The 25,721-nt window shown below is 47.7% G+C and overlaps 1 protein-coding gene across 2 annotated transcripts in view; it reads right to left on the reverse strand.

The window, feature by feature from the left end:
• Positions 1-1,631: 1,631 nt before the first annotated feature.
• The window catches only part of FRMD4A (FERM domain containing 4A), a 149,191-nt gene continuing 125,101 nt past the window's right edge, over positions 1,632-25,721 (reverse strand). The window contains exons 15-23 of one of the 2 annotated variants that reach the window (XM_030456226.1): positions 23,947-24,080; positions 20,586-20,708; positions 17,245-17,473; positions 16,018-16,074; positions 15,294-15,531; positions 14,374-14,538; positions 11,647-12,506; positions 9,152-9,248; positions 1,632-5,277 (exon numbers count right to left, since the gene is read on the reverse strand). In XM_030456226.1, coding sequence (XP_030312086.1) covers positions 5,175-5,277; positions 9,152-9,248; positions 11,647-12,506; positions 14,374-14,538; positions 15,294-15,531; positions 16,018-16,074; positions 17,245-17,473; positions 20,586-20,708; positions 23,947-24,080 — 2,006 coding nt within the window. In that variant the 3' untranslated portion in view covers positions 1,632-5,174. Of the gene's footprint in view, positions 5,278-7,164; positions 7,416-9,151; positions 9,249-11,646; positions 12,507-14,373; positions 14,539-15,293; positions 15,532-16,017; positions 16,075-17,244; positions 17,474-20,585; positions 20,709-23,946; positions 24,081-25,721 lie in introns of those variants that run through there. The other variant, XM_030456230.1, reaches the window with a different exon arrangement.

A 25,721-nucleotide genomic window follows, 5' to 3' on the forward strand; every position in this document is an offset into this window, starting at 1 on the left:
ACTGAGCAGCACTTTCTCACGGCAGCTCTGGGTAAGAGTTTCCAGCTGTCCTGCACGTGAGAGCCAGTTTGGTCCCCAGGGGACTGCAGGCAGGGGGACACTGGTAAGGCAGCTGCTTTTCATTACTGGTTGGAGGCTCTTTGCAGCTGGATGGCCCCAAATTACAACTACCAGACCGTGATCAAATAGTTAATAATGCCTTTTAGCCAAAAAAAAAAAAAAAAAAAAAAAAAAAAAAAAAAAAAAATCAAAAAAATCCAAACCCCACCTGAGTCTAGTTTAGGGGTGAGTGGGTGTGGTGCAGCTGTCACACTGCTTGACAGTTTCTGCAGGGAGGGGATGTTTCAGTTCAGACTCTTCCCCTCTGGGCTTCTCCAGATGTTTATTTCTGATAATTCCTGCATTGGGCGGAAATAACTCAGCTGAATCCAAAGCCTTGTAGCCTTCAGATGAAGTCATGCATCCACCCTAGCCACGTCTGGAGTATTTTGGGGACTTTAATGTGCCCCAGGTTGTTGCAGCCCCTGACCCCCATCCCAGCAGGGAAAGGGAATGTGTGAGGTGGTTCTCTCAGTTTGTGGTGTCCCCACTGTGTGTAGTTGAAGGCTTTTAATTCCGTTTGTCTGCACTGCTGGGATGTTTCTTAGGGAAGTTTTATGTGGGATCAGATTCTTTTGATTGAGGAACTGGGTTCCTCTCCTGCTGCCATCTGTACTGGCTCTGTTGTACCTCCAGTCTTGCCCAAATAATGAGCCTGGCTGAGGTGTTTCACTTCCCAGGGGCAGGAGAACACTCTGGCTGTGGGGCATGGGGGGTGAGTGCAGCGAGTGCACCCCCCGTGCAGGAGGGATGGCACAAGGGTGTCAGTACTGGGAGCAGGTCTGGAGCAGGCTGTGAGGAAAGCTGTTCCTGACACCTTGTAGAGCTTGAAGAGGTGTCCACAGCACCACCAGAGCCACTGGCAACACATCTGAGCCAAAGTCCCAGAGCTAAGGGGGTGCCTGAAAAATTCCATCGCTGAAAAAATCTCATTTTGTCGTCTCCCAGACATTCTTGGGATGTGGGATTCTCCCACACACGCTGCTGGGGGATGGTTTGGGTGGCCTGGAGCTGGGTTAGCACCACTGGTGGCTTCCTGTGCTGTGGGGTTTGTCAGGTGGATGAGAGGAGAGGTGTTGGGGTGGAACAGTGGGAATAAATGTAAAGAACAGGAAGCAACTGAGTTGGGCATTGAGGAGTGTGGATGGGATCCCCATGGAGAGAGTGTGTGGCTGCTGGAATCTGCCCATCATTTTGGAGGGGGCTGCAGGGGTCACATCTGCCCATGGAGTTAAAGGTCAGTGCATTTCCTGCTGGGGTGGGTGGGTGGGCACTGCCTGAGGCACCCCCAGACCCCCCTGGACTGGTGCTTGAGGGGAGCACTGAACCCCCAAGGGATCTCTAAAGGATGTTTTTGGGAATGCTCAGTGTCTCCTGCAGCCAGGCCCCCTGACGGGCAAGGATTGGGTCCCTCCCAGAAACCCTGTCCAGCTGTGCACACATCTGGACCCAGCGTCTCACAGAGATGGTGGAGCAGTGGCCAAGGTAAGGACTCCCCCGGTGCTAAGCCCTCCTGGAAAGACCACTGCAAGTTTTCATTTTGAAAATGCTTTAATAAGGAAGTGTTGACAACACCGTTTTGCAAAATGTAAAGGTAACTATACAAATTCTTAATACAAAAAGAATAAATTAAAAGCAGATCTTTTTTAATTCTGCAACTTTTTCTACAACATACATATTTTGTCCTTGATTACAGTTGAACAGAATCCAGTAAAATCATTTTCCATGCTCTAAAGTCAATTTCAGGAGAGACCTATTTTTTTTTTTTCTTGGTTTTTTTTTTCCTTTTTTCTTTTTTTTAAACTAGAGAGTCCATTTTACACAACTCGTAATAAAACTATTGACATTAATATATATGTAAAACTTTACATCTAGTTAACTAAGCAGTAACTGGTCATCTGATAGCACCTGAATGGGGATTGGCTATGCCTGAAACTAAAACTAATACAGAGTGAAAACAAATTGGACTGTTTCAACATTTTCAACACTCGACTGCAGATGATGTTGTTGTAAATTAAACCCTCCCGGGGCAGGGAGCTCAGCAGAGGGAGCGTGGGACATGGAGACTGAGAACACAATTGTGGCTTTATGTCAGATGGAGCCTGGAAAAATAAAAAAGTCAAGGAGGGGGTTAAGTTGGTAGTCAAGTGCTTGTATATAATAGCTCTGTCTATACCCCCCCGCGTTATACTTAAATATGTTAATCTCATATGATTAACATTTTATGTACATTTGTGTTTAATTGAATTGAGCTAAACAGTAAAACCTGTTTTACTTAATCTGTCTTTACTACCAGACTGGCTGCTCACGTGTGCCTTGATTGCAGAACAGAAAAGCAGAACACAAAGCAAAACTTGATCCATTTCTAGAAAGCTTTTTCTCTATTCAAGCCTGTTTGCAATTCAGGCTGACCATTTTTTTTTTTATTTATTTGTTTTCCCTAATGTCAGGGCTGCCACCTTTTAACCTTTGCTGCAAAACTGCAGATCTGGTCTTGGAGGAATTAATGTTTCTTCCTGTAGTGCCCAGAGGCCTCATAGTGCCACTGTTGTTGAATTCTTTTTAATTAAAAGAATGCACACAGAAAAACAAACCAGCAAAAAACCCACAAAAAAAAAAAAAAAAAAAAAAACCAAACCAAAAAAAACAACCCCAAACCACCTACCAGGGAAATTAAAAAGAAAACAGACAGTTGCTTAGAGCCCCTAAAAATCCATGGGCTAAATTACTTGCTGCTGTTTAATTTTGTCCTTATTTAATCCTCTCACTTTAGCTACCAATCTTGTCAGTAAATGTCACTAATCAGTGCTATCTCTTATCCAGCCAAAAATCCAATTAGGAGCTTGAAATAATTCCCACGTTAGAGACCCCAAAGCCTAGAGAGACGGTGAAAACAGCATTTTGCGTGTCCAGATAAAGGGTGCAAGCTCATCACTGCCTGTTCTTCCAGCAGTGAGACTTCAATTACTGCCAGAGGGAGCTGTGCTCCAGTGGTAACCTGCAGTGGAGACCCAGCAGCACCAGGCTGGCTTCAGAAACCCCTGCCCAGTATAAAAAAAAAAATATATATTTTTTTTTTTTTTTCCTTTTTCAGAGGAATAATTCATTTATGCTTCATGTGTGAACACGATGTCTCCCTCCAGGCTCTGCCATGGATTTCCCTGGACAATTAGCAGCCTTTGCTGCCCATTGCTGCCCTCCTCTCCCAGACCAGGCCACCCCCTGCATGGCCAGCGATGTGAGGCACAGCGGGCAAGCGTGGGGAGCAGAGCAAATGCTTCTCCTACATCCGACAGAAAGGTATTTGCATGAGCTGCTCCCATTCGTTTTTTTTCATCTCCCCAAGCCTAATTATGAAGAACCCATTCTCTTTTATAGCCTGGAATGCAGTTTTCCAGCAATCTTGATACCCAAAAGGTGTGGCAGCCCCCCCCAAGTCGTGGTGTTTTAATTTTCAACGTTTCGCCCTACTTTTGTCTGGTAGATGTCATTGTTATTCTTGGAGCACACACACGGGCACACACTCACACTTCTCTTTTTCTTTTTTCTTTTTTTTTTTTCTTTCAACTAAAGCTAACTTCAGTTTCTGCTTTTCACAACGTAACCCCCTCCAGCCATTTAATGCCTTTCCCATAGGAAATCATGGTTTGCACGCACAGGCAGGGGAAGGCGGCTGCCTCCCCCCCTCCCAGTGGCAATAAAAACAGCGTAGCACCGCAGTGAAGCCCAGACGTGCCAGCTTCAGCATCCACCAAAGATTGTGCACTTGTTCGTTACAAAAGTGTCTTTTTGAGGCCTTTGAAAGTTCCATGGCTTGACGAGTATAAAGCATTGCTCAAAAGTATGTGTAAACTTGCAGCTCCTTCCGTGACGCTCCCGTACAAGATTCCTTTTGGTATCAGCAGGCAGCTCTCGCTCGTGTCCAACACCTCCTGGAGTTGCTTCTCTTTCTTGTGGTTGCTTCTCATAATGGGGAGCTCTGCCTGGTCTGCTGGCTGCTCAGAGCCTTCCTGACAGACCGGTTCTCCCACACAGCCCTGGGCTGAGCCCTTTGCTACACTGATGCTAAGGAAGGGAAGATGAGTGGAGCGGATGTGTCCATGCGCCTCAGTTAGACTGCGATGTGCTTTCCCTTTGATTTCATCTCAACGAGTTGTGCAGAAACAGGTTGAAATTTATTGGCTGTATCTCTTTGTAGAAAGGTGGGGGGGGTTGTTTTGTTTTGTTTTTTGGCAATTTTTATCTTCATCAGAGTATTAAAAAAAAAAAACCAAACCAGCACAACCCCAACCTCTCTGTGTCCTGGTGTGTGACCTGTGCCAGCCACAGAGTCGCAGGATTTGCCTCTGCTTCAGATGATGCCTTGGTAAACCTTGCTTGTCCAGTTTGCTGGTAGCTTGTAGTGATGTTGTGATACCAGCCAGCCCTCCAGTGTGCCTGCAGCACACCAGGTTGTTTCCCTTGCATTTGGTGGGCTCAAAGCAAAGAAGGAAATGTCCTTTTACAGGATGTGGTCTTGCTTGTCGCTGAGCAAAACCACGCTGCAACACTGGTGTGGAGATCTTTGGCAGTGCAGATCTGATTGTGAGACTGGCACATCTCTGAGGGGATGGGATTTTACCATTCCATAATATATGCACTTTCAGGACCATGATATCCATTTCTCAGCCTCTGTCCCATTTTAAACACCCCCTTCCCCTTAAATTAATGCTCTGTTGGCTTCAGCTCGCAGGTCATGGAAATCTTACTGCTGTTACATGCCGCAAAACAAGGAGATTTGATGTAAACCTTGAAAGGCTTCAAGGTTTCCAAGAAAAGATGCTTTTTTTACTTGCTGCCTGGCTATGGAGATGGCTGCTCACACAGGCAGTGGGAGGGACATGCACTGCTCAGCCATGGGATGTGCTGGGTGCCCCAGGACCAGTGTTGTATAAATGTCACCTTGGATTGCATCGTGAGGAAAGTGCTTTAGAGTTGAAGCTGGTGCTGGGTGACAGTGCATCTGGGTAAGGCAAATGAGAGGCAGTGAGGTGATCTCAGCATGGCATTGATGTGATTAACTTGAGGTCAGGGGTTCACACTAGAGTTCCAGGCTTGGCTTTTTCCTGTCCATACCACTGGACATCTGCTAATTCTGGATAGAGTGGAGAATCCAGGAAACAGCTATCATTGTAGCTCCTGCAGGTGAAAGGAACCTTCATTAGGACAACCAACAAGAGCTGCTGGAAAGCTCAACCACGGGCATAAAACGTTGTAATTATGGGTGAGGAGGAACACCTGATATTCACAGACCCTGCTGCACTCTGCAGACATCCCCAGAGCTGATGTTTGGGGTGGACTCAGCATGCAAGGCCCTGCTCTGACCCAGGCTGTTCTTGCCCCACAGTTCTGCTCTGCCCCCCACCCTCCCAATGAGAGGAGGCAGGAGAAAGCTGAGCTCCAGCAGCCTCTCCACAGGCAGGAATTGCCCCAGTTTTGAATGATGCAGGAGTGGCTGCAGCAGAAGTGCTCTGCTCTCAGCCATCTGTGGCAGGGTGCTCAGCAAGGGAGCAGAGTGGCTGCTGGAGGGTGAGAGATTGTGGCCCATCCCACCCTCTGTGTCCATCCCACCACAGTGGTACCAGCCCTGCCTCTGCTTTGTCAGGATGCGGCCCCTTCCCCCTGGGGTTCAGCAGCAGCTCTGCCACCCCTCAGGGGCTCTGTTTCCCTTTCCTACCCAATACTATGGTGAGGGAAAGAGATTGTTCAGTAGGAGACTCCTAGGAGCAGGTCTGCAGGGCAGCCCTCTCTGCCACAGCCTGTGGAAATGTGGATTGTGGTTGTGCTTTCCTGCCACCCTCCTGCTCATGGCAGAGGCTCCTGCATCACCTGGAATCCAGGAGTTGTGTGGCTTTCCAGTGAAGAGACAGGACGTGACTACTGAGAGGGTGTCAGGTCCAATGTGGGAAGGACCATGTTTTGTCACAGATGGCCAAGTCCTCATCTCAGGGCACCTCTCTTGACAAGCTACTGCTTCTTTTGCTGCAGGGCTGTTTGTTTGCTTACACAGAGCAGACAATGGGACAAGATACACTTTGGGAATTTTCTTTGCTATTTATCTTAAAGCTCTTATCAGCGTTGGCTCTGGGCTTAGTCTGAGGAGCTCTGTGCCAGAGAAAAACACTGGTCAGAATCTTGTTGATATTTTGAAAAGTGATGGCTGTTATCTGAATAATAATAATATTCAGAATTGACATCTCTGAAATCTCACTCTTTGATTTTAACCAACTCCCAAACTAGAGACTGTTTTGAGGCCAAAAGTAGGAGATGCATTTTCTGTCTGTTTGCTGTGGGGTTCTTGCTCCTTCCTCCTCCCCTTTCCACCTCACAGCACTGATCTCACATCTGATGCAGTTCAGCAGTTCTGGATTCCTCTATCCTCTTTTTCACCTGGTTTCCCCAAGGCCAGCATCTGGGAGAAACCTGAGCAAGGGCATCACTGTCTGCATGTTAAAGAGCTTTTTGTTTCCCAGCTCTGTGCTGTAGTACAGAGGTTTATGGGTTATCTCTAGAAAGCTGGGCTTGAAATATTTGACAGATGCCAGCTGTGAATGGTTGTAGATTCAAATAAGTGTCAGATGTGACAGCAGTTTAATTAAAATAGAAATACTCTGAGGGTTTCTTTTGTTCCCACCACCCTTCCCCCTCTGTCTTCCCACAGGAACAGGGCAAGGATTGCTCCTCACTCCATGAAACCTCAGTGCTGCTGCTCCCAGCCTCTGCTTCACGGCTCTGCCCCACGGCAGGGAAGGAGAAAGGGGTGCTCAGTGCCAGGGCTGAAGCACTGCTGGAAGCACAGTCCAGGTCTCCCAAGGTCCCCATTTTTCAGGTTCACCTCCCTGCCATGCTGCTCCCAGACTCCCCCCCACAGCACTTTGGCTGTGCTGCTTTGAAATGTCCCCAGCCACAAATTTGTCACCACCACCTGCTCTCTGTGCCTGTTCAACTTCTGACTAAACGCAGAGCGGGCCGGCCCCCAAGTCCTCTTTCACAGAGGAAAGCCCCACAGCCACAAACTTGCTGAAAAGGCACAGAGAGGGCCTCAAGATGCTTTCAAGTTGTTCTTCCAAAAGCTGAAGGTTGCCAAAGAGGCAGGGAATGAAAAGGGGGCTGCTCCTCTGGGTCAGCGGGGTGCTGGTTATTCGCGCTGTGGTCACCGAGTGTAAGGCAGAAGGAAGAAAGAACAAAAGGTTCCCTTACTATACCTCTATTCATCAGTACTTTGGTGGGTTGGAGACTGAGACTCATCCATAGTGGGTGAGTTGTCTGTTCCTTCTCTGAACAAAGGAGAGCAAAAAAAGGAGGGAAGAGGAGAGAGGAAATGTTAAAGAAAAGAAGTGACACAGACATTGTTACGAGCTTATTAATCCAGTGGGGAAACAAGTTGATGAATCACCTTTGGAAAAAGTTAGTGACACAAAAGCATGTTGGGGAGAACTGGCAACCTCCTGTGTTGTGCTGGGAGGCCACAGCCTGATCCTGAAGGGGGTGTTTGTGTGTTGTGCATCTAATGGCAAACTATCTGCTCCTATTGTGCTTTGCTCAGGCACCAAACAAGTCCTGATTTGTCTCCAGTTCTTTTTGCACTGTTTGTTGGTGCAGGACTTACATCTTGAGAACTCCACTTCCACCAACTGAAAATTTGGCTTGGTGCATTTTTACTATTAAAGACAGGGAGCATGAGTTTTCTTCAATGGAAAAATGAGAAAAGTTGGGATTTTTCCACAGATTTCTCAGCTGGCTGCTTCAGGTTTACTTCTGCTCATCATGGAGATATTTAGAGGAATTATGATTGGGATTAATTCTGAGACCAAGGTTTGTGTCTAGACTCAAATCCTTAATAGTGGAAATTTCAGTGCACAGTAAAGATAGCTGCCATTTGCCTCTCTTGTGATCCCTTGACTTTTTGTGAAGTGGGACCAGGAAAATTCTATTGTTCTAAAGCTGGAAGTTCATGCAAAGAACATGTGAGGCTGGATGTCAATGTGTGAATTTAAAATCCCAGGCTGGCCTAAGGGTTATGTTTTTACTCATCTCCTTTTTAAAGCTCAGTCACGAACGGTGCTGAGTAAATCCAGAGGTCAAACTTGGTCACAGGTGACCAGAAGGAATTAAAGAGCATGGGATTTTCCAGTGGCTGCACAGTGAAATGTTTCTAAAGTTACCGGTCCCAATTCACAACTCAGGGGATCATATCTGTTTTCCTAGTCTATGGTATTGTGAGGGCTGTAGTTTGAAACTTCCCAGCTGATCTCACCAAACTCAATTTAGAAGAAAAAAATCCAGGACATGCTGAGTTAAGATGGGATCTGAAAATGATCTCTACTTCATGCAGCAGGACAGAATGACATGAGATTTCTAGAGAATACCCAGGGGAGCTTGCAAAAGGCTTTTTGTTTACTCCTTGAACTCCCTGCCTCACAAAGAGGTGCCAAAGAACCCAATTACTGTATCCACATGAGTAATGGCTACCTGCATGTAATGACTCATGCTTTGGTGAAACACAGAATTAGTGGTAGCTGAAAAAAGATGCACTTAATAGTCATTAAAACACACTGCTAGGGAAAACCTAACAGAATAATGTGGTTGCTACACACACAAATATGGTAGACACCTAACCTCACCTCTACAGCAAAGGTCTCCTTGGTCTGGACATCCAGCATGATGGTTTATAAAAAAAAGATGAGCTATTTCAACATATGGGAAGTAGGAAGAAGGGGACTCTCTGAGCTGGAAGAACCTGCAAGGCTGCTTTCACTGTGGATCCAGCACTCCCTGGAGCAGAGCTGCTGGGCACAGATGGCACTGCTGCATCTTGGTCAGCCTCAACTGGAGCTCCACTGCTACAGGAGGACTAGTAGGAGGCTGGGGACGTTCTGCATGGGTGTAGACTATGAAGAACCTGCAAAATGTTCCCCACACCTGTGTTCTCCCTTTGCTGGTGTGTGGGGAGGTTTTGTCTCACCAGCACTGAGCAAGGTGAATTTTCTAACCCAGTCCCAGAGCCACTCACCCAGTCTGCCATGAGAGAATGTGGTGGGGACTGCCCGGCGGAGTGGCTGCCAGTTCGCTTGACGGTGTTGAACTCCTCTGGTTGTGAGGTAAGGCAGCTGAAAAACAACCACAGGGTGGAGAAAAACAAATGGTGAGGTGAGGGCACAAAGGTCAGGGTGGTTCAGAAGTATCAGCTGGTCAGACCAGCAGCAACATGTCGTGTTGGGACTCAGACCTCAGCCTGTTCCTGGATGGCCTGAATGTGATGGCCTGAATGTGATGGGTGCAGCCAGGCTGGTGCTGACACTGCTGGGTGTCATGGGCTGGGTCTGTCCTCAGTTCTGCAGGAATGTTCTGTTTCAGCTGAATCCAACAACCTGGACTCCGCTGAGCCCTGCCTGGCAAACACCACAATTCTTCCATTGTTGAAGAGAGTTGGTTTTGCTGCTGCCTGGCCTCACTTGCACATCTCCACAGGACCTGGACTGGAGGAGCCCAGCCTGTCAGGCTCAGCCTCCTGCTTCTAGGGGGGGTGGGAAATGCTTTGTCTCCCCCAGAGCGAAAGCTGGCACTGGCATGAGGCTGGACAATCACACTGCTTCATGTGCTAAGGAGGAAGACAACTCTGAAGATTTCAAAAGCTACAGCTGCCTTTCACTGAGAATCTGTACTGAACTGAAGTTGAGCTCTGCTGACTACTCTGGGACCAGAGGAAAGCTGATCTTACTGCAGTGAGGACTGGAGCAAGCTGACCTAAAAATGTACCACTGGCAGTGGTTCCTGGGAGAGTTTTCCTGGTGAATGTCTAGCAAAGAAATCCACCTTACTAATCTTTCCTCCTCCACAGGTCCATACAGAGCTGACCCTCCAAATTTAATATTTGCCTAAAAGTATAATCCTCTTTGAAGGCCAGTGTGAAGTCCACCAGTCCTATTGGCCAGGGCTAATCAGCTAAAATGATGGATATTTCTACCTGGCATTTCCTTATGTGTTGTCAAATTCTTTAGCTGATGCCAAATGACACTTGAAGGGAAAGATAAATTTTAGTCTGCTCCTTGGAGCCCACAGCCCCTGAGGTCAGTATCCTCCCACAGCTCTATCTGGGAGCTGACTGAACACAAAACCAACCTACCCTGCCAATTGGTCACAACAAGCTGCAGTTACTGAGCACCTTACCTCTGCTGCCCAGGTATCACACTTAGGTTTAAAAACCCCAGATGACTGACTGACAGCAGTTTTTATGTGTTCTGCCCTCAACCCCACCAGTGTCCTTTCTAGATGACCCAACTGAACTGGTATGGATTCCAAAGCTAACCAAGACAAAGCTTTTGTTGTGTTGCTGGGTGGAACAGAAATGCCAGTTGCTCATAGGGAGACACAGGATGGTTCCAGCAGTTACTTGATTATGTGTCCACATCTGGGTCTCCTGCCAGCACTGGCATCAGACATATTTCTCAGGCAGCTGTTAATGACCCACAAGAAGCCTGGTGTTAAATTGCCTCTCTGGCACCATGCTGCAGTCAGCAGGGAGCACTGAGCCCAGTGGTGTCAGCATGGTGGTAACCATGGCCCAGTTGTGATGCTGGAGTGTCAGAAGGCCAATGGCAAGCATGGGTGCACAATGTACTGCTCAGAGAAGCTCTGAGAAGCTGTGTGGCAAGTGAGGCTGCAGCAGTGGTGTCTCCCATGCCAAGCCTGAGGCATGTGGACAAGCAGGATGGACATGGTGCAAACTCTTGATTAGCAGCAATCCTGTCCATGTGGGGCTTGATTCAGGGTTTTACCAAGTCCTTGATCTATCCAAACTGGCTTGTCCAGCAGTGACTGATGGCCAGTAAATATTTAACCTTGGGCTGTTTCATATCACACTGTGGCCTCTTCAGATTAATGAATGTCACTGTTTTCTTACCATTTAATATTAACAGCACAGAGGAGTGCAAAGCTCTGTGCATGGCAACGAGGTATAATACTGCAAAACCGATGCACTCTGAATTTGGGGATATTATCAGCACGTACGTGTGCTGGAGCAGCATGGGAAAACCAAACCCTAGCAATCCACAAATATGTGATCACTCAAACCTTTTCACAGAGCACAGAGGGGCAGGGATGCTCCTCATAAAACCTTTCTCATGCTTTTGGTGCTTCACACACATTCTCATAGCCTGTGCTGACCTCTGTTTACTTCATCACTCTCCTCACTATGATCACAAGTGACCCTTCCTGCAATTTCTCTACTTTCCACCTCCAGTGCCATAACCCAAGAAACCCACTGCACCCTGAGGATAGAACTAGCAACAGGGCTTTGGTTGTTAGAGCCCATCAATGCCAAGTGATGATTTCTACAGAAAGACATTCTCCCCTGATGAGTGTCTCAGACAAGTCTTGGTAAGCTGAAGGTCAGATAACCTGCTGCAGTCTGGCACTGACCTCCAGCCAGGGTGTAACTCCTGGCACGAAACTGGGCTGTGTGAAACCCCCATTCCTCCCACCCCTTTGCCCGAGCCCAACTCTCACCTGATGTTGCTTTACACATCTGAGGCATTCTCGTGACCCGGCTGTGTGCCACAAAGGTGCTTTGTGAGGATGTGCTGTACTGGGAGCTGCTGTCTGAGGAGGTGGAGCTGGTGTGCGAGAGGCGGCTGTGCTCCTTGTGAGAGGCTGTGGACCGCTGGTACCAGAGCCGCAGCTCGTCCGACACAGCAGTCCTACCAGAGCCTTTCTCGTGGCCTTCCCTGCCCAGAGATGGAGTCCTTATGATTTGGGAGCGGGAGGGGGTGAGCCTGACGGAGTCCACTTCATCCCCGTGCCAGTTCTCCTTAAACATCCCCCCCGCCGTGTAGGAGTTGGAGGTTTTGAATTGTGCTTTCACGCTGTAGTGTCCCTCCTGGTCGTTCTCCAAGCTCCTCACCACCACGGGTGTGGAGCTGCCCTCGATGTACAGGGGATACTCTTTGATCCTGTACTGGGAGGAGGGCTGGCTCTGGCTGTGCAGGTAGACACGGTGGTGCCCTGTCCCGTTCCTAGCAGCCAGGTTGGGCATGCTCCCTGAATTGGAAGAGACCAGGTTGCCCGCAGATTTGTGCCTCTGCCTCTGCCGCTCTCTGGCTTTCGACGGGGAATCCTCTGCCAGGGTGGAGTAGTTGGGGTTCATCTGAGCAGGGTAGTAGTGCTCAGAGCTGGAATGGCTGGTGCAGGAAGAGCAGTCGTCCATGGGGTCAGAGCCATTACTGCTACGAGTCCTTGGGGTGTAGAAATCAGGGCTCCCTGTCTCGTTTTCTGAGCCAAGGAGCTTGCCTTGTGACTCCAAACTGGAGCTCCGGTGTCTAAAGTGCTGAGCTAAGCTGTGCAGTCTGGTTGGGCTGATGTCTACTGACCTGTAGATACCAGGGAAAAAAAATCCAAGCTGGTAAGTCAAGAGAACTCCCCATCCTCTGCTGCACACAAGGCCAGCTCCATAGGCAAGGGAATCTGAGGGAACTGAAAATTTGGGACCACTCCAGCACTGCCTGGGGCTGCTGGCTGCAAAGCAACCTGCTTCCCCATTGCAGGGCTGGGGTGATTAGGGCTTCCCCATTGCAGAGTTGGGGTGATTAGGGCTTCCCCATTGCAGAGTTGGGGTGATTAGCTCCTACTCCTGTTCCTCTCTTGTCCCTTTGGTGGTGGCATTCAGTCTGCAGCACCAAGTGGGATGTAAACCTTGCCCAGCTGGATCCCTCTGTGGCTTGTCACCCTGGGAAAGACCCACTCTGAAGAGCAAAACCTGGGGATCTCAAGCCCTGGTTTTGCTGGTGTGGTCCTGTGGCTGTTTGAATCAGCACCATCCTTGTGCTACCAGGTTCACTCACTCCAGCTCTGCGAATCCTGAGAACTTAGCCTCAGAGGGGGTGAGATTCCCTTCCAAGTGGCCCATGAATGCCCTGCACAGGTATAATGCACCTGATGTGAGACAGACTGCTCATAGTCAGTCCAGAATGCAGTGATTTCTCCACTGGCCATTGCCAGTCATCCACAGTCACCTCTGTGAAGCAGTTAGGTTTTACCAGGGCCCAGCAATGGGCAGCACATGTAGGACTATCAGCAGGTGACAGCTCTGCCTGCAGGTAACCACTCTCCATTTCCAGTTTATAAGGCTCAATTCCCAGACAACTCTGGGTGGTCTCTATTCACCTCAGCTGTTCAGAGAACTTCAGCCAGCCATACAGGAGGCAGGAACACCCCACAACGAGCCACACACCCACATGATGGATGGCCAAGGCCACGGCACACTGCTTGTGAATGAGCCACAGACTGAGCTATGGGTGTTTCAAACACTCAGATGGCCCCTACCCAGTCAAGGCCACTTCTCTCTCTGTGCCAGGCTCATTTCTCATGCAGCTTGGCTCCAGTGTTAACAAAAATTGCACTCTTGAAAGGTACTCTCAGCCAGAAACTTGTTACAAACTTAACCCCGGAGCCTTAATGCTTTGTATTTGCTCTGCCTGGGTCTGATGTGCTGGCATGACTCTTGATTTATGTCGAGCTCAATAATGTTAGCACTACCCCTTAGGGCAGGATACCTAACGACACACAGCCTTGGCTTGGCTCTGCTTCCAAGTGTCCATGGGGTTTGCCACTAGAGCAAAACAGTAATGAAGCCAAACAGTTGCAATCTTGCTGCAAACTGGAGTCACGTTGGGCCATGCACATCAAATCACCTCCCTGCCACACTTCAGCTCTTTCCTTTGTCAGCCCTGGGCTTATTACACTGCCACCTGGGTCCTTGGACATGTGGCTTTATACACACTCCCTCTTCACGTAAGATCACATGTGCAAACATTTTTTCTATGACAGAGGATAAACACTACCCATCATTTTATATCAGACAGAAAACAGCATGTTATCTCCAGCTGGATCTGTGAGGGAATTTATTGCAGAACTTAGAATTAGCACCACACACCTTTTAAAAGTGGTGTGGAGTTTGTACTGTCTATTAACAACCCCTGAGATAGAAGGCCCCAGTGGAAGAAAAGTCTGATTACTTGAGGGGGAGATGAGTGCCAGGATCACATTTATCTGAAAGAATTTCAGGATTTCAGTTCAAGAGACATTCCCAAGTAGCAACAGTACTTGAGCCTCTGATCTGAATAGGGCTGATCTGTGTCCTTTCCTGAATTGGGAATTAATTTATATTCTGGGGGAAGAATAAAGCTGACAGTATTTGTTCTAGCAAGGGGAGACCCTTGTGGAGCTGGGAGGACTTACCGTGTGGAGTGGACGTAGTGTGGACTGCGTACCCGTAGGTCCGGTGTGGAGGGCATGCTGGATTGGGAATTCCAGTGGGGAAGGCTCCGGATGGGGCTGTTCTGCAGTGAGCTGCTCCCTCCTGCCTCAGCACAGCTCCCAGTGCTGGGGAACCTCTTGTGGCTGCTGCAGAACAAACACCCTGCTTCAGTTCCTGGGCAGGAATTTGAGGAAGGGGCTCCCAAGCCTCTTTCCAGATCTCAGGCATGTGCCTGTGAACTCATGGGGGTGAGGGAGTTGGGTCAGCTGCTGCTCTGAGATGGTTCCCAGGGCTTGTGCTTCTGCAGTAGCTGGAGGTCAAGGCCAAGCCTTGTCAAAGCCCTTGGATGATCCATCATCCTTTCTTTCTAAATGTGTTTTCACAGGATCACAGAATCAGCCAGGTTGGAAAGGACCTCTGAGATCATCAACTCCAACCCTTAATCCACTACCACTGTGGTTACCAGACCATGGCACTGAGTGCCACATTCAGTCTCTTCTTAAAAGCCTCCAGGGATGGAGAATCCACCACCTCCCTGGGCAGCCCATTTCAATGCCTGATCACCCTCTCTGTAAAGAATTTTTTCCTTACATCTAACCTAAACCTGCCCTGGCAGAGCTTAAGTCCATGCCCTCTTGTCTTACTGGTAGCTACATGGGAGAAGAGACCAGCCCCCACTTGGCTTCAACCTGCTTTCAGGGAGTTGTAGAGAGTGATGAGGTCTCCCCTCAAGCAGCAGTCATGTGGCTGCAGTCTGTTTTTATGACAGGCCTATTGGCCAGAACACTTAGAAGTCTCTTTTTGGTAGGAGACAGCTCTGCAAATTTTGGAAGGGCTCCCACCTGTATTTCCTGAAAGCAGAGGATATCTCTGTGAGAGTTCTTCAAGGTTGCTGGCTCACCTGGAATGACTGTGTGAGGAACGTTTCTTGACTTTCTCATAGGGTTCATCCAAGGATGACTCACTCCACATCTTGGGTTTGATGGGGGATTTGTCGTAGTCATTGCGGTGGTAATGCATCTGGCGGAGGCCTTCCAGGGACTGTGGAGGAGGTGGCCTGTTGTGCAAGGGTGGCCGGGGAGGGAGTCCCTTGTGTGGGGACTGGAGAGGGGATATTGTGCTGGTGATCTGAGAATCCTCTGTAAAGACAAGAAGGGAGAGAGGTGATGGCTGTGTGACATCTGCAATGGCAGTACAACCCTGGAGGACACCACCACACCTCCTGGAGCCTCCTTCCTTAGCCCACTTCCCCTGGTTGTGCTCAGAAGCAACTTTAAGACCCAGCTTTCACCAGTGTGCTGGCTGACAATCCCACTGGGGAACTGGAGGGAATGTCCAGCAAGAGTGTGTGATACATTAAACCAATTGAAACCTTAAGAGAAAATAAGGGGGCATTCTGGGACTGTCTTTTGAAACAATTCAGAGCAGTAATCATGGCAATACTCACTGCTCCAAACATGATGTCTGACTACAAGGTGGAGTTAGGGGAAACCAAGCAGGTTTGGTACTAGGAAGTTTGGTTTGATTATTACACAACAGTTCCTCCACTTTGAGTGTCAGCCAGGAGATCACACATCCCTCCCCATTTCCCTCCTGACCCCTAGAACATACAGCATCCAACATACCATCCTCGAGAACAAGGGCATCTGAGAGAGAGCTGTCTTCACTGGCAATGTTTCCTTCTGAGGGGAAGAAAATAAAGATGGTCAGATGGTCCTGAAAATGGCAGTGACTGGGTGCTGAACTGCACAGTGATCTTCTTCCACTGAGCCTTTAGCAGGCACCCAGTCTTCCTCCCCATTAGCCCAGAGGCAGGAAAATTCCTATGAACAACTGACTCAGCCCACTCAGTCTGGGAGGGCAGAGCTGCAGGTCAGGTCTCTCCAGAGCAGGCTGCCTTTCAAGGAGCTGTTAAGTCTTTTCCATTAATGGGGATTAAGACTGAGTCACATCTGAGAGCTGAAATCCCCAGAGGGCGCAAAATGGCACAGTGCCATTAGTGAGATTTCTGTCTCCAAAGGACTTTGGAATTGATCTCTCCCTTCTTAAAACCATCATTCTGTTGCTACCACACTAGGTACCACTTCTGAGTAATTCAGGGAAACACTTTCTGAGCATCCTGTGTAGCAGAGGCAGTTCTCACATGCTTGGTGTGCACATTTGAGCTGCCTTCCCCACCCATCTCCTCCCAGCTGCTGTTATCCCTGACTGTGGTGCAACTTGGTACCCAGGTCACAAATACAGCAGCTCTAATCTCAGTTCCTGCTACAAAAGCACAGAGAAAAGCTTTGCAAGTCAAAGGGAAAGGGCAAGATCAGCAAGGGAGAAAGAACCACGGTAGAAAGTTAATGGATTTCATGAAAAACCAATCAACAACCCAGTAAACCATAAAGTGCTCTGAGAATTACATAAAAAAAAAGTATTTGAACACAGCAATGACATTGCTCCCACTTTGATTTTACAGATGCTTTTCAGCTACAGAGCTCACCCCACTGCTAACATTAATTACATTTGTACAGCAGCACTCTGGAGGAGACATTAACAGAGTGATTTTATAAGTGAACAAAGGAGTCAAAAGTCTTCTTTCCTGACATGCTTATAACCTACAGTGTGCCACTGGTTCTTGTGCTGTGAACCAGCACATCCCTAATGCACAGCACACATCCCAGACACCCCTTTGACTGCACACTGGTACAGGAGAGGACAGCCCGGCTGCCAGCACCCATGGAGTCCTCCAGACAGGAGAGAGAAGGGGAAGGAGGAGAAATCTGTGCCTCAAGCCATGAGTTCAAGGCAAGAATCTTGCTCCTTTACCTCCATCAGCAATGCTGCAGGTGCTGAGCCTCACTTACCATCTATGATCAGTGATGCTCTCTGGGTTGGCTTCTTGCCAGATTTGATGCGGTACTCGTTGATGGCGTTCTCGATCTCCTGCAGTTTTTTCAGTGCATTCAGGTAGGATGTTTTCCTCTGTTTCTTCAGCTTTTTGCTGACATTTGGGTCGCTCGCCAGGCGTCGGGCAGCCTCTGTGATCTGGGACTGAATGGCAAACTCCCTTTCCAGGCGCTCCAGCTCTGCCTCCTGGGGAAAGGCAAGTGGCCAGGTCAGCTCTGGGCAGAATCCCCGTGAACCTGGCCAGGGGCCTCCAACCAAGGGTCTCTCCATCAGCAAATCACACATGATTATGCTGCTCCCTCCATTCTGAGGCCTCCCTGAGCATACCCATCTCACCTTCATCTGCCCACACAAGTGCCTGGGAGCACACCTGGCAAAAGAGATGACCCATAAAAGAAGACATGTGTACTCCAGCCCTGTCCCTGCTGTGCTGTTTGGCTTTTTGTGCAGTTCAATATGGTTGAGTTCAACAGTGCCCTACTGCTGGCAAAGTCATCCTGTGACACTCATCTTATGGGCAGCACCTCTTTCCCACCTGCACCAGCTCCCTGTTCCCTATCTCCATATTTCAACCGCACTTGAGATCAGCGCTGTTCTACAGCTTTACCCTTCTTGACAGTTTTGCTTGGCAATCACCAAGTACTTTGAGATAAAAAAGCCAAAGATGGGCTACTTCCTCCTTGGTGTATGGCTGTCAAAATCCAGAGTATGGTCTGAAATAATTATGGGCTGCTGACTGCACCAGAAAATTGTCTCTTGGACTTACAAGACAGGAGAGTGATTTCAGAGTGAGCAGTGCCTTAGAGAAAGCTTTCTGTATGCCAACAAGGAGTGGTGGTAAATACAACCAGTTGTATTTAAACTGGAAGCTACCTAGTGATTTGTAGTTATCCTCCACAGTTAAGGGATTTAAGCCAATTTATGCCAGTGCAAAAGCTGATCCAGAGCTCTCCAGTGTGTACTGGGACCCTAAGCTGTGAAGCACTTGCTCATCTGCAACAGATCTGGCTACCTTCCCCAGCTGGATGGAGATTTTGATGTTAGTCTGCTAGAAAGGGGAAGGAGGCACCTTGCAACTTAGGGAAAAAATTACAAGCTTGGTTACTTTTAGTGAATGTTGGGAGTTCAGATTGCAAGCACTGACAGACATATATTCACGGAGATCCCCATTGTCAAACCAGGACACCCATTGTGCAAATTTAAATCCCTTCTCTTTTTTTAGCAGCAGCATATGCTGCAAGAGCTGATGCTGTGGGAATTAATCAGACTGGAGTCATTCTCTGAAGTTTTTATTCGAGGCTTTTGGCTTTGAAAAAAATCCTTTTGCTGTCAGTGGTGAGTCAGCATTGCTGTAAAACTATAATTACCATTTCCCCCACTTTACAGGAGACTGAACCCACCCCCCATCCTTTTCAGATTTTTTTGCTTTGAAGACTCTGAAAGCTCTATCAGTGCCAAACTTACTAAAAGTGAATTTCACACCACAGGGTTTTAAGTCCTGGAACTTGGTTTATGTCTTTCTGGCAAAATCCTTCCCAGAGTCAGGAATTATGGACCGGGCAGAGGCGATTACAAAAAAAAATAACAGGACCTTTCCCTGCAGGTCTTGCTCTGACAAAGCTCTTACTTAAGGTACAGAGAGTTTGATGGAAGCTGTTATTCAGACCTTCACAGATTCAGTTCTATGTCATTCACTATAGCTTAGAAAAAACATTTAATTTTCCTTCTGGCCATAACTGCCTATTTTCTTCCAGTGAGGCCAATATAAATAAAGCCTCAGAAAATGAAGGCTATCATATGCCTTCGGATGGAAATGCCTTGCTTCAGGTCCTTGTCACAGTTGGTAATATCAGTCCTGGATTTATGTGACTGAGGGGGTATTTCACCTTTTGCTTTAAATTAAGTTTCTAGTGTTTGCACTTGCTGAAAAGTGCATGAAAATCACAGTTGGCCTCTCTAAATGCTCTCAAACTGGCAGCCAAATAAACACAGCTCAACATCAGTCTCTCATAACAGAAACTGATGGTTTTCAGCACGGTCTTAAAGTTTGACAGATGAAAAGGGAGGTAGAGAAAAGCTGAGTCAGCATGTTTGGATTGCTGATGCCAAAAGGCAGAGTGCCTGCAATGGGGAGGAGCTGCTTTACCTTCATGCTCTTTCCACCTAACCCTGCTGCTGGAGTAAGGAGATTCCTCATCTGCTGGCCCCAAAAAGCTGCCTTGTAGCAGTAAGATCTGGGGAAGCTGGAGATCAGGTTATAACGGAGCAGCCAACAGACTGAAGGGGTTTTAGGGGTAACTCAACTAAGCCGTGCTTCCCTTTGAAAAGCTTAATTAAATGTGCTAGTTCATGAATATTTGACTTTGCTGGAATTCCTCTCCCAGGCTCCATTGAGAACAAAACTAAAGAGCTCCAGCTGTTTATTTTTTCAGGCAAAGCAAAATGCCAACAAAATGACAAACAGTTAATTCCCTGGCTGAATGGAGCCTTAAACCACACAGTCACACCAGCTTCAGTCTCTCCTCTTAGAAAAATAAAAAGGAAACTCAAGACTGGAATACACACAAGTGTCTTGAGACAAATGTGTCTCTGCAGACAATGGCTGTTCTGTGAATCCGGTCCCGCCTTACAGCTGCTGCAGGCCCTGTTTTCACAGCCACGGTTCAGGGCACTGACCCAGCAGATTGTGGGAGCAAGGGAAGAGAACAAACACTCCCTGGCAAACTTAGAAAAACATAATTCCAGCTCCCCAGAGGTAGGGACGAAGGCTCTTTTGTTGAAGGATTGGGGAGAGAAATGCTTTCATCTGTCTGTTGTGGGGCTAAGATGGATCACTGTGATGCTTTTCTCCCCGTTATGGGAGACCTGAATTCAGGCTGCTACTGAAGTGGAAGGCAAGAGGCTGCTTGCAGCAATAACACAGGGCAGCAGCAGGGCTCAGCTGGCCCAAGGGGCTTCTGATGTTCTTCCTCCTCACACAAGTCACTCTACTTGGTCACCAGAGCACTTGGACTGTCATGGTCCAGTTGATCACACAGGCTATTTCTGTTACTTCCAGCAAAGTCAGGACTAAACTTTGAGAGTTTAACCTTGACTCCCAGTCTGAGCTGAGCACCAGCTCTCTCACTGCCTTCCTGCTCTGATAGATATTTAAAAAAAAACAAACAAACAAAAAAAAAGGTGACCAAGTGCAGTCATTTAAAGGCTGAGAGACTGATGGTTCCTATGCAATTCACACTGGACATCTTAGAGACCTGAGGTAGGTACAGTAGGTTAGAAGGGAATGGCATAGCCTCACCTCTCCCTTAGGCAGGATTTTCTGCTCATCCAGTTTAAAGGCAGTTCCTATTCTTCTCCTTACAATAGGTGGCTCCTCCCCAGGATCTAGGGGGTATTCTCGGGGCAGTTTTCCTGTGAGCTCCTGTAAATAGAGAATGCTGTTAGTGATCTGGGAAATCCTGCAGCAGAGCAAAGCACAACACCACTCTTGAACTGTGACTGTAAAATGACAGGCATTTGTTATCACCATATCCAGTTCAGCAAGGTGATAAACACACAGGAGAGCACCCAGCCCTGCAAACTCATCCCAGGACTTCACGTTGAGAGTGGGGAACTTTCCTTTAACCTGTGCATGAATGCAGATTTTTGTGGCCTGCCAGGGTAGGTCTGTACGTGCTGCCCATCCCCAGGGTGCTGGGGCCTGAGGCTGAATGGACACACAAAGCTTCAATCTGCTGAGCTGCTTCAGAGAAGAGGGTGAGCAGATCCCAGAGCCTTCCCACAGGATGCAGGTCTGCTGAGTCAGAAAGGCCCACTGGCAACAGCAGGTCATGACCTGCACAGAAAAACATTCCCACCTGATTCATGATGTGTCTGACAGGAATGCAGTGAAAATGGTCACTAAAAGCAGTGCCTGGTACCTCATTACCTGTCTGATAACACTTCATGTATCAGAGCCCCTTCCAAACCCCAGTGAAACCATGGGCAGCAATATCAGATGATGCTCTGTCAGAGTGATGGGGTCATTCCCAAAGGTTTGCTCAAAATCTGAAGTAAACCCCAGGGAACTGAGGAATCTCTGGAACACAGGAAGCAGTGAGTGCCAGTATTGATGTCAATGCTGTGGGTGTTTTTTTCCCCTGGACTACACAATACAGCCACACATATCTGAACTGAAGGCATTCAAATGCCTAGAGAAAAAGACAGGAGCCTTGCTAGAGCACAGCCCGACTCCTTGTGCTCACAAGTCTCCCTGTGAGGGACAAAAGGCTTTTGTGTTCTTTAGCACCAGCTTTGAGAGGATCCAGCTGGCAAAGTAACCTAAATCATCTGAATCCCAAAGAACAGCAGCTGACCCTAATGGGAGTGCGAAGCTCAGGCTCCTGCCTGCCCTGGCCTCTCCCTGGCTCCCTAATGGGGTTTTTCATTCTACTTTTTTCAGGTCACTAGGAAACAAGGACCTGGGCTTTTCAAATTTTTCCTTTTAGCAATTCCCAGCAACATTGATGTGCACAACCCCCTTCTGCCAGAGGCATTCTGCATTGCACCTCCAGCCCTCTGGGGTTATTGCAGCTTTTCTTTGGAAGTGTTCATTCTAGTGAGATGTGCCTCTAAGAACTGCATCAAGACACAGATTCCTGTATCCCTTCCCAAGGGAAACAAGCAAATTTCCTTTATGACCCCTAATAAGAAGCAGTACAGTGGGGAAAGAGTGAAAATTTTCTGTAAAATGCCAAAGATTGGAGCAGAACAAAATTAATGTGGGTTACCATGCTGCCTCCATAAGCTGAAAAGTATTCACAGGCACAGTCCAGAAATGTAATCTATATTAATAAGTAACTGGAGTAGTGATGGTCTGAAGTAACCTGATGCCACTGTTAGGAATGGCTCTGGTCATGCTTATTTGATTATGCCCCTGCTTTTAACCCTTTTTTATCTCCTGGTCTGCAGCCTTCCCCTTCTGTTTTGGCCATTCCAGTGCCAATGCAGAAACAGCAAAGGGCAGACTGAGAGGAAACACTTCCAACTGCAGGATGAGCTGTGGGGTTGCAATACAGGGTCAGATTCCAAGTGTCCATCAACTGCCTCTCTGAGATCTTCTGCAGAAAGCACAAACACTTTCTACCCACTCCTCAGGAGCTGAGAGATGGGCTATGCCCAGCCTTGCTGCATCACATTAAGGGGATATTGCTCCTTATCACTGGCTCCATGCCCCTGCAGGAGCTTTGCCTGCATCCCAGTTGCCTGCAAAGTGACCTGAGCCAACCTGAGGCTGCACTGCAGATGGGGCTTGGTTAAAGCCAAGGCTCTGGGCTATGAGCTTCTGCAACTCTGGTATCTTCCCCTGCACTCAGCCTGCTGCAAGGCATTAGCCCATGGCCAGTCACAGTGTTAGCTTAGGGTGGGAGATTTCTGCAGGGCAAGCAGTGCCCTCCAGACCTTGTCCATCAGCCCCCAAAGAGTGTGTGACATCTTCCTGCAGTTGATCTTGGTTCTGTACTTGATGGACACCACTGGATGCGGTTCTGTGACCTTTATCAGCACAAGTTGTTTGCTCAAGTTAAGCAGGTGGGAAAGGATTGCTCATTGGAGTAAAGGAGGGCAACTGAGGCAGCAGAGATTTCTGCTGACTTTGTTTGAAGTTATTTTCTGCAATTTATTCTTGCTGGCATTAAAATTATAGAATAACTAAAACTAAGTGAAATGGGACCTGTACTAGTCACCTATTTGTCCTATCTTTGTCAAAGGCAAAATACAAATATTAAGCAAGAATTGGAAGACCTCAGTGCCACTGTCTCCAGGCAGCTTCCTATTGTGCTACACATCACAATTTGTTTTTAAATTCAGATTTTCAGGCCTGGTAAATAAGGGAGGATTGCTGAATGACCCAAGTGTGTGTGCTGCTGCTCATCTCCACACACAACTGCAGCAGGGCTGTGATTTCCCCAAACATCTCTAAGCTGACCTCCTGTGTACTTTTAAGAATAAACAGGCAGGTGAGTGGGGAGGGTATGAGCTGCTGAGCTGTCCAGCAGGAACAGGGATGACCACTCTGGTTTCTCTTCTCAAGGTCTGCCAGTGCACTGACATTCCTCTTACCCATTCCTCAATTCCAGGGCTTACCAGATGAAGGGAGCCTAAATGGAGCAGGTGAGATCTGTGCTGCACGTAAGAATGTGCTGAGAGAAAAAAAACCACTTAAGGTCAGGCCTGCTTCAAGAAGAACACTTATCACCCTGGGTGGATTGTTTTGCTTTTTTTTTGGTAATGTAGTCAAAAGCATTTGAGAAGTGACTTCCAGTACACAGGACAGCCCTCCTGTGCCATTTAGGTAGCTGCATATTCCCACCAAAGCCAGTGAGAAGCATGCCTGAATGCATCTTAAACACAATTGCAAACAGCAGACATGGATGCTGAGCACCTCCCAAGCCAACTGGGTACCAGCTGACATGGGGTCCCCTTCTTTAGGGGACAAATGTCCCGCGACATCACACTCTGGAGCTGAAACAGCCAGAGCTTCTTGAGGCTTCTGTACCATGGGCTTAGCAAGAGGTGACTGTAGAAGGGATCTCCTGATTCCACACCACCCCCAAACAACAATCATCCTACAGCAATGCAAGCAACCAAGTGTTACTGGTGATAAGATTCCCATTGCCTACCGCTTCTCGGAGACACAGCTTCTTCAGCTCTTCCAAACGCTGGCGCAGTGTCTCTTCCAAAGCTTCTTGCCTGGATTTCAGAGCAGCCAGCATGTCTTTCTTGGCAGACTGAGAACTGTCTGACTCTTGGGAACCTATCAATAAACAATGATTTCACTAGGCCAGCTGACAGCAGAACACACATCTGGAGTACTTGTAATTTTACCGAAGCCTGGATGCAGCCCTTCCAAAAAGAAATCAAACTATGAAATGAAGCAGGTGTTTCCCAGTGTTTGTTTACTGAAAAATCTTAATGTTTATGCTAATACTTAGACATTGGACAGTGAATCACATAAAGACATTTGTAATAATTATCCAGAAAAATAAACCCAACAAAATTAATCATGTAAATATCCTGGGGAAAAAGAAAAAAGACATACAATTGCCATGAAAGTTTCCAGTGGCAACAAACAGTACAGTTAACAACAGCCCTGGAGATGCATTTTTGGGAAATTAAGCCTAGGAAGAACCATTGGACAATATAGCCTACTTTGTAAGAACTGCAATTATCCCAGGATTAAACATTTAATTCAATCCACTTACACTGCTTGTTTTATGAAAAATGTAATGGAACAAAATTACCTAACAAGATTCCTATGAAATACACAAAAACAACAACTTATAGGTCCTTCTGGGACAGTAGCTGTTCACTCTTGAAAACACAGGTCAAGATACTTAAACTAATGTCCAAATGGCTTGAATTTTCGAGTGGCAATCACCCAGAAACTCCCACTACAGTAAGTCCATGCAGTAATTCATGTTGTGTTGCTCAGATAGAATCACACAACCATAGACTCATAGAATGGCTGGGGTTGAACCTTAAAGATCATCTAATTCCAACCTCCTGCCATGGGCAGGGACACCTCTCATCCAACCTGGCCTTGAACACTTCCAGGGAGGGAGCAGACACAGCTTCCTTGGACAGTCTGTGCCAGTGTCTCACCATCCTCACAGTAAGTGAGGGTAAGTAAGAAGGTCTCCATGTGATCCCTTTTTAATAAACTCCATAGTGGGCCTTGAGCTGAGCTAAATGGATGGGGCTGCTGTGGCTCAGAGGTTGTTGTTGCCTCAGCAGAAGCTTTTAGATGATCTGTGGTATCTGGGATGTCTTCCATGGGGTGGCAGATACACTACTGTGAGACCCTATGAGCCCTACACTCTTTCAGACTGGCAGTGGGATTCTGTAACCCACCTAAAATGGCACCAGACACAATCCACCAGCTGGACTGTGTTCAGTGATTTGTAAGCACTTCTTGTGGGGCATTTAGTCCATGCAGATGTGTGTCTACAGAGAAGTCCTTGTCTCAGCAGTGCTTTCAAGGGGACTTCTCCTACCCCACAGCAGTTCCTCTGGGCAATTGCTGTTCTAGAGTTGTACTGGGAGACTTCCACACCTCCTCTAGAGCAATAGCACAGAGAGATCAGACCTTTATCTGCAGGATCAGATAAAACAGGATGCTACTGTAGTGTTTCTGTGCACCTGTATGATAGGGGTGACATGGGACAAGTGTACAGTGAAGACACTCAGCCCAACAGGGATGAAAATGTTGCTGCCATTTCACAGAGCTCCGGAAGGAACCTGGGAACAACTCTTTGTTTTGGCAGCAAAATAAGACTGAAATTCGTGCTTTCAGCTTCATCTTTCATTGCTACTATTCCAGCAGACTGTTAAAAGTTAAACTGAAAGAGGATTGATGCAAACCATGCCATGAAACAGTTCTGCATTGGCCTAGGGG

This window comes from Calypte anna, chromosome 1 (assembly GCF_003957555.1).
Source record: "Calypte anna isolate BGI_N300 chromosome 1, bCalAnn1_v1.p, whole genome shotgun sequence".
NCBI classification, from domain to species: domain Eukaryota; kingdom Metazoa; phylum Chordata; class Aves; order Apodiformes; family Trochilidae; genus Calypte; species Calypte anna.